This window comes from Papaver somniferum, chromosome 9 (assembly GCF_003573695.1).
Source record: "Papaver somniferum cultivar HN1 chromosome 9, ASM357369v1, whole genome shotgun sequence".
In the NCBI taxonomy this organism is placed as follows: domain Eukaryota; kingdom Viridiplantae; phylum Streptophyta; class Magnoliopsida; order Ranunculales; family Papaveraceae; genus Papaver; species Papaver somniferum.
The window spans coordinates 37,451,917-37,460,373 of record NC_039366.1 but is presented as its reverse complement, the minus strand read 5'-3'; the positions used below and the strand labels follow the sequence as shown (position 1 = coordinate 37,460,373).

Below are 8,457 nucleotides of genomic sequence, written 5' to 3'. Positions count from 1 at the left end.
AAATGATGATCTTTTGATTAGACCACTGTTCAGAATTTATTAACTCAAGATTGAGTTTGGATGAATAATCAGAATAGGAAGGAAGAGAAAGTGAAAAGCCTCTTGTGCCAAATTCTCTCTTCAACCTGGTGAATTCAGCTTCCATCTTTTTACCGGATGGAGCCATTATAAGAATGGGAATGAGAGATATATAGGTGAATGAAATCACAGTAAAAAAATGTGTATCTTAATCAGATCAGGGACGGAAATTACAGTTGAAATGCAGAAGCAGGGGAAAAGAAAGAAGAAGGTAAAAAGAAGAAAGAAGAAGATAAAAGAATTTATATAAGAAATATTTACTCTCATTTTTCGAGATTTTATCTCATTAATGCGAAGAATGAATGGATAGGAATAGACAGTTATAAGGACGTGTCAGATAACGAGTGGATAAAAGGACACGCGTAGTTAAGGAAAGCTCAAATTCTGGAAATATATCGGCAGATCAGAATATGAAAAGTTGAGCATGTGCGATATTATTAGATGGAGATTCTTCATATCGCTCACTTTATAAAGAGAACGAAATGAGAAGAGGCAAAATATAGGAATGAAATATCGCACATTCATTATATATGCAAAGTAAAGGTCGTCTACCTTAAGCGAAGACCATCGCATACACTAAAATAAGGGTGACGTATTTAATGATATCAGCGTAGTCACGAGTAAAGTGTGATGATCGGTGCGAAGATGTAAAGTGTGCGAGATTGAGTGAATGTACATGAGCGATTGTAACACACAGTGATTCCGAAAATAGGGGATTTATTAGCTGTCATCCACTATGTAGTACCCTATATAAAGGGAAGAAATCTGTGTATTGAGGGAGAGATCTGAGATGAGTGTTAGACAAGAAATTAAGAGAGAGAAAGTTTATTTGGAGAGCAAATAAAATCATTGTGTTATCTTGTAACCGATTCAAGAATTTGATATAGGGCCGGCCCTGGACACATGCAGACAATGCCTTGCATTGGGCCACAAATTTTCGGGGGCCACATTACATTGTTCTTCACATTAAAAAAAAAAAAGTGTCTCCCGTAGAGCAAATTTTTCAAAGGGGCAAAAAATATTTTGTAAAGGGCCACAAAAAAAAATAGTTAGTATGCACGAGACACGTCTTCCTATTATCAAAGAAACACGTTTTCCTCTTCGGTTTTCTGGTTTATAAAGAGCTTGAAAAATCAAAAAGAGGAGAGAAAAAGAAATGGAAAAAACTAGGGTTTATTTTATAAATCAACTTCATTAAGATAATTTCTTTTCTTGTTCTTTCGATTTTATGATTTTGTTTATTAATTATTTCAATTATTATTGATTGTGTTGTTTGTTGCCTAATTAGCCACTTTACATTGAATTTAATTCATTATTTATAAGTGAGCAATTAAAGACTTCTTATTAGCTCTTTGAATTTCCCATACGTGTGTATGCTTTCTATGTAGATATGAACAGAGTGAATGAGTTAGGTGAGTTTACCTGGTTTTTTGTTAGTGCTAAAATCATTAAGATGAAATTTTGTTTTGATTGGAAGGGACAAGGCTATTTTGACTGATAATTTAGACAAGTAGACCAATACTTCTCTTCTTTTTATTTGGTGTAAGTTTAAAACTGTGACTTCAATCTCTTAAAATTGATTGTCATTGTGATCATTATTTCTGGGTATCCAATACAATACTTTTAGGTTGGATAAAAATTTTCTTCTTTTTATATTTATAAGTTAATTGTGAGTAAACTAATTAATAATATTTTTTGATTGTTATGTCGGGTTGTGTTCTGTTAACTCTCTTTTTGAAATTGTACTTCAGTACTGATAACCATTGTCGTCTAAGGCGGTATAAGTAGTCCTTACAGAACAGGGATCCAAGGAGGTCCCAGAAAACATTAAGTGTTCGACTTAACAAAGTCTGATAATGGTTTGTTGCAAAGGAAATAGCTTTATCAAGTAACTCACTAGGCTCAACATCTTATTCATAGCTTAAATTGATTGATTTTTTTGATTATTATGATTAGGAGTACCATCCTTTATGTTAGGGGGGCACAAAATTTTTCTGCCATAGAGCCTCCAAATTGTCAGGACCGGGCCTGTAAAATCTCATTATGATTACTTGGAATCTTGTCCAAATTCGTATGGGATGTGGTTGTAGGATTTCCTTCAACTACACCCCAAACATTTATTTGTTCTCTAAAGATAATCCCGTGTACAGAATTGGATCACATGTCCCTCCTACCAAAAACAGCATGCCCCCAATGGAATCCTAAATTGAATCTCTAGTGTATCACCAATAGCTGATAACATGCTTATGTATGAACTACTTCATCCTGCTTTCTGACACAAGGAACATATGAAATTGAAAAGAGTCTCTTCAAGCATACAATTAGTGGAAAGCTCCAGACAGAGTAACACCATTCCTCAAAGTACTTTAAAAACCAAAAGCATAACTAAAAGGTTTAACTGGGAAACACACCACGAGTAATAAACTCTTAAAACCCCTAGTCTGGAGAGTCTCAATCCTTCAGAAATCCTGAGAAATCAGTTGAGGCCATTAGACATAAAACATGACGTCCTTAACACAGTCTTTGATCTTTGGTAAAGGGCGAATGCCTGCAGTTGCTGCCCTTGTATTCTCACCACCACGGTTGCTAGCAGAATCACTGCCCTCAGACGAGTCACCCTCGGTGTAATACCTTGCACGGAAAGCTCCCAAATGCGCATAATACGCTGGAGGAACTGCAAAAAGATGCAACATATTATGAAATGATGTGACTAGAAAGGTATATAAAAGAATGAAGATCTTCGAACAGTCTACAAATATTTTTAAAAAAGAATTAGCAGCTTAAAAGAACAAAGGGGTTCAGAGACTAACCGACGGATACAGATCGGGTGCACCTGGCGTACCTGAAACGAAGATGAAAGAAACAGGGTATTAGTACCAACATTCATCTTATACTACAGCCGCACTCGAAATCAAGGTAAACTTACGTACCACGCAGAATGTTTGAAACAGTTCTAAAGAAACAAATAAACCACTAAACTCAGAAGGAACTCACGTGTAACAAAGATTGTTAGTAAGCACTTGCAGTCCATTAGCAGTGAACTTGTTCTCATCGTACAACACATGATAGTGAGTGGGTCTACTGGTCCCCTGCAAAACAAAGCATTATATTCAATATTGTTGAAGGTGAAAAACATATGATCTTATCATTTACACAACATTAGACCCAAACAAAATCACTAACGTAAATTACCTGGATTCCTGCGTGACTACAGAGATAAAAGTCGAACTCTGTGGGGTGGCAAATCATAGAATCTACAACAGTGCCTGAGTAAAATAGAGACAGTTCATATTACAAAGTGAACTCAAAATATTACACATTACAGTTCAAATATTGGGACAGTTCATACCAGGTAAGATGTTGCCACTCCTATCAGTCATGTTACGGTCCATGTGATTAGCAGGGAAGAGACGAGTATGGTGTCTCTTTTGTACAACAATGAAAGTGATAGGTGGTAGATATCCTTCCTCGAGTGAAGAACAAGCCTTGTGAATAGCGTTTATTTCATGGAGCAAGACTTGTGCAAATTGTCCCTCACTCACTCCATCTCTGTAATAAAATTGGACAAGTCTCATAATCCCAAAGAAAATAAAAAGCCCGTCCAAATCCAAATCTTTTCCAGTAACACTCACCTGTAAAAGATAATCCTATGTGGCTTATACCCAGTTGATTTCTTGAAAGCAATCAAATGCTCCCTGAAAGGTAGAAAGAGAGAGTAATTTTTTTTCAGTTCCCACATCGAGTGCCAGGTTAACAAAGATGCAAACAAGAATCCAGTTCATATATCTACAACATTGGGAAAGATAAAAAAAAAAAAAAAAAACTATTACCGAATCATTCCTCCATGTACAAGCTTTTTGTTAACCTCCTGAAGCTTGTACAAATCATTAATCAATTCCTGACGATGGAGCTGTGCAGAGACTAAGCAACGATATTTTGATACTTCGGGCCAATCCATAGACGCAACCACCTGAAAGGTGATAACACGTTGATGTGTAACATCTCCAACATAGGTTTACATACCAACGGTAAAAAGAACTAGGGAAATCGTATAACAAACCGCAGCAATAGACGGACTGGAATCTTCTCCAGCTGGAGGATGTGTAACATCAGCACCAAATATGATTGTAGGACACTCTGTAACATAAGGGAGTCTTTTTTTGAGAGCATCTTCCAAAACATTATTCCTGCCACCAACCTGGCATACAGTTAAAGCACCGAATTTATTAGTGAAATAAGGAACATAGTCAAAACTACAAGTTACTTGATAATAAATAAATTGTAATGCGAGGGCAAAAACATAGATTAAGAAGGACAAACCTTCACGTTAATCTTCATAGAAACATTTTCCAGATACTGTGGATTAACCTTGAAAGCATGTTTCGGTTGGCAGCATTGAGAAACTATTCCAAGCTCCGTTTCACACACCCGTTTAATGCTCCCTGTAACAAACATATGGAACTTATTTGAGAATAAATGAGAACGTCAAAATTAACATACATCAAATTCAAATTCAAAACCAACTAACCATAAGATCCAGTTTGATCGGGTAATATTATAATTAAAAGCTGCAGTTGTTTTCCTTGACCAGTCATCTTTTCAAGTTTGGAAGTTGCTTCCTTATGGAGATCTACAAGTGTGCGCTCTATTTGGTTAGACCGGCCAGACCACATTGGAAGTAGCGGCATTGGATTAATGTCCTGGCAAGAGACACGACTCATTAATGAAGATGTTCTGAAATAGTGGAGACGTGGGAAGTTCAGAGGAAAACAAGCTTACCACTCCTTTGTTCTTACACATCCCAACCAGTTGTTGAAAGAAATATTTTGCAGCGTCCGGACTTGTTCTTTGGGAGAAATTTAGGCAGGCCCAATGATCAACTTTACCACCATTCACCATACGCTGCCATCAGTAATTAAAAATGATCACTATCGACATTCATTATGGTACACTCATTTGAATAAAAGGTCATGAGCTTTCCAGGAAATTCAGAATACTCAACATAAATATAAGAATTCAATCATGCACAACAGCTTAGATTCATTTAATACTGTAATGAAGTACATATAGGCTACTGCGTCAAACCAGCTAACAAATTCTTGCACCTGGTTGTTGGAATTAGACCATCTAATAACAAAGATCTATAATTGATAGAATTTATGAACATTAGGGTTAACTGTTAAGCATTACCGCATTAATCATATTCCACTGCCCAACACGAGGTTGAATTCTTGCTTCCCGACCTTCTTCATGGTACTTCAGCTGGAATGACAAAGATCGTATGTTAAAAGTAGAAGGACAAAAAACCATAATTAACATTAAGCCTGGGCACCGAGATATTTACCATAGGAGGTGGCAGAACTCGAGCACTATTGATTGATGTCATCAATTCTGAAACCGTAATTCCAAATTCCTTGGCGTACTTGTCTTCCATGTAATGGTTCTCTTTGACGATCTTCAAGGACAAAAGTTGTTTAATGAGAAGACATGTTTGCTTAAAAAGATATATTGCACAACAACTAATGCAAGAAAAACACCTTCAGAATAAAATGTTCGGTACCTTTGTGATGTTACTTTCCCTATCTTTGGGACGCTGACAAGCAGCTTTTAAGAGACCGGTTACCTGCTTCTCATTCAACTTTTTTGAGTATTTTTGCCCTTCTACTAGTGCACATACCTGTTACAGAAAAAGATCAAAATGACATTAATTAGACAATCTATAATTGAAAAAAGAACACAAAAGATATAAAAAAGGGGAATCACCTCCATAGGCAAGTATACAGGTTTTGCATCACTCCCAGCTTGAAGGCATGGCCAATGAGCATACTTCAACTGAATCTTGTACTTTTCTTTGAAGTACAGAACTACCGACTCATTTGTGCCATCCTCAACAGGGAACCTTAAGCATACAAAGGGAAAAGGAAAGGCTTAGTAACTTACTTTGAGCCCGAAAGATGACATCAAAAGGTAACCAATAAAAGTAACCTTCAGTCTTATTGTTGTCTCAGGATATAACACATTATACTCACATAAGCTGGTTCGTAGGCTGAGAGGTTATGCCAGAAATCTTTAGACGGTTGCCATTCCTATGAGTCAGCTCAACACGAACACCTCTCAAGGACCTTTTGATCTAATAGGCAAACAAGAAAAGGAGTAGATAGCATTGAAAATGCTAGTATTAGCTGGTATCAAAATTCTCACGACTTTGTACAAGGAAATTAATCGAAAATCGGAGTAAAAGAAACACAAACCTTAACACGATCCACATCAGACAAAGTCCTTTGTGTATCTCTTATGTTCAAAAGTCTGATCACATAATCCGCTACATTGATTGATTGAAAGAATGACGTGGCAGACACATCTGCGAACAAGAAATTCAAATAATGATAAGAATTCCAGCTTGCAAATAGTAAGTACTTGAATCCTTAAAGAACTTGAATCCTTAAAGAAAAAAACATTATAAAAATGGAGAATTACAACCTAAATTAAGCGATAACCCCATCTGAGTGGGGCGGATACTCTGGTAGTATCCTTTCCAGCACTCTAGACCATCACCAATGTCCATTTTGTTTCCCAATTTAGGGGAGAAGAATGACCTTCCTACCACAGCATAACTGGTATAAAACATATCAACATATTAGTTTGTAAACAGCATGTGAGACGTACGAACATTTCTATGTTACTGAACTTACTTTCTGGTTGGTGTTTCTCTCATGACGACATCAAGAGCCTGAATTGTTTCTTGCGGGGAATCTCTTTGCCTACCAGCAAGAAACTGGTGCAAATGGTGCAAGTCAGGTCGCGACGCAAGTTTGATTGCAACTTTAAACTTTCTTTCTCTTCTGCAATAACAAATCAATTACTTCGAGTATGTTACTATAACAAACAGGATACACACACAATGAGCGATATCTGAAATTGGAATAGAAATTAACTAAATCACCAAACCTAGGAAAAGCTCCCTTTCCGTCCTTGTTTGTCTTCTTAGAACCACCTTTTGCTGGCTCCTTGTCCACCAAATCAACAACAAAGTCCATCCCTTCAAATGGCAACGGACCAGCAGTGTACAGGCTTTTACGGCCATCATAAACAGGCTGCAAACTCCCCAAATGTGACATACGGTATAAATCAACTAGTTGGCTAATAACAGCTCGATTCACACCTCTTGACGTAACCTCAGGGGTGATAGAAACCTATCACACAGCACCAAAATCAACTGAAGTATTCAATAAATGAAGCACCAAACTCTAAAATGGAAGTAAAAATAGTTCATTTACATGGACAATTCATTCACAACACTACAAGACCGATTACTAAGAAATCTTTTCGAAAAGAAAAACTAGGAAATTTAGAAAAGACCAAATCTACAAGAGTTCAACAGAAGTAAATCTCAAAATTACAAGGGAATTAGGCAGAGATTACATGAAACACAAATAAAGAGACCAAAATTAAAATCAACAGTGTTTAAACCATAAAAATAAGACATTGAGAGTACAACTAAAAGAGTGGGAAAAAGATTCAATAAAATGCAATATGAAAAAATAAAATCAAAATGAAATAGGACTAAGACTCAAAAGAATGAACAAATTCGATACATAGTGAAACATAAGAAATAGGATTACTATTAGAGAGATTCACGGCAAGATCACATTCCAAAAGAAGAAGAAAAAAGAGAAAAAGAAATTTACACCCACAAGAGAAAAAAAGGAGGGGGGGAAATCAAAACAGAGCAGGTATGAAATACACCCAAAAGGAATTTACAACCACATTGCCGCCAACATCATGATTCAGATCATAAGATCATCAACAGCAAAAGCAATGAAACAACCGATCAAAAATTTAAAAAAAAAAAAAGCAATGAAACAAGAAAAAACGGATCAAAAACAGAGAAATACATACATCGTAATGGTGAAGATCCTTATCAACAAGTTTGACAAGGAAGTGATTTGCTTTGACAACACATTTCGCACCGATCGTTCCAAAACCTGGACGAGCAGGATACTTTACTGCTTTTGATGAAGCCGGTGGAGTAGCAGTTACAGTAGAAACTGATTCTTGAATAGGAAGAGTTTTCTGAACATCTTGAGTAAGTAAATCTACACTAGTTGATGACCTAGAAGATGAACCAACTTCTGGAAGTGAAGAAGAAGAATAAGAAGAAGTTGAAGATAATGGTGGTGCTGGTGCTCCTCTTCCTCTCCCACCACCACCACGACCTCCATTACCACCGCCTCTCATACCACCACTACCTCCTCTACCGCCTCGATTAGACATTATTATTTGATCAGATAAAGAGATGAAGAAGAAAAACAGAGAAGAGAGAGATTTTTGGGTTCTTGAGTCTGGGAGAGAGATTTAAAGGGAGAGAGAAGGAGAGTT

General features: G+C 36.7%; 1 protein-coding gene across 1 annotated transcript; it reads right to left on the bottom strand.

The window, feature by feature from the left end:
- Nucleotides 1-2,347: 2,347 nt before the first annotated feature.
- LOC113309814 (protein argonaute MEL1-like) lies at nucleotides 2,348-8,457 on the bottom strand. Its single transcript, XM_026558331.1, has 21 exons — nucleotides 7,978-8,457; nucleotides 7,027-7,271; nucleotides 6,771-6,920; nucleotides 6,559-6,692; nucleotides 6,330-6,439; nucleotides 6,108-6,208; nucleotides 5,842-5,977; nucleotides 5,639-5,755; nucleotides 5,423-5,533; nucleotides 5,269-5,340; nucleotides 4,858-4,980; nucleotides 4,607-4,778; nucleotides 4,399-4,520; nucleotides 4,139-4,276; nucleotides 3,909-4,048; nucleotides 3,711-3,773; nucleotides 3,428-3,627; nucleotides 3,271-3,344; nucleotides 3,073-3,167; nucleotides 2,889-2,920; nucleotides 2,348-2,752 (listed from the first exon to the last, which is right to left on the bottom strand). Exons 1-21 carry the CDS (start codon nucleotides 8,350-8,352, stop codon nucleotides 2,568-2,570), a joined length of 2,895 nt encoding a protein of 964 aa, XP_026414116.1. The 5' UTR covers nucleotides 8,353-8,457; the 3' UTR covers nucleotides 2,348-2,567.

What these genes read in the sequence shown, in the direction of transcription:
- LOC113309814 (XM_026558331.1), bottom strand. Translation starts at nt 8,352, where the DNA reads ATGTCTAATCGAGGCGGTAGAGGAGGTAGTGGTGGTATGAGAGGCGGT. An exon ending in CATAGGATTATCTTTTACAG is followed by an intron (nt 3,628 to 3,710) that starts GTGAGTGTTACT and finishes ATTTTATTACAG; the next exon opens with AGATGGAGTGAGTGAGGGAC. An exon ending in ACTAACAATCTTTGTTACAC is followed by an intron (nt 2,921 to 3,072) that starts GTGAGTTCCTTC and finishes TCTTCGTTTCAG; the next exon opens with GTACGCCAGGTGCACCCGAT.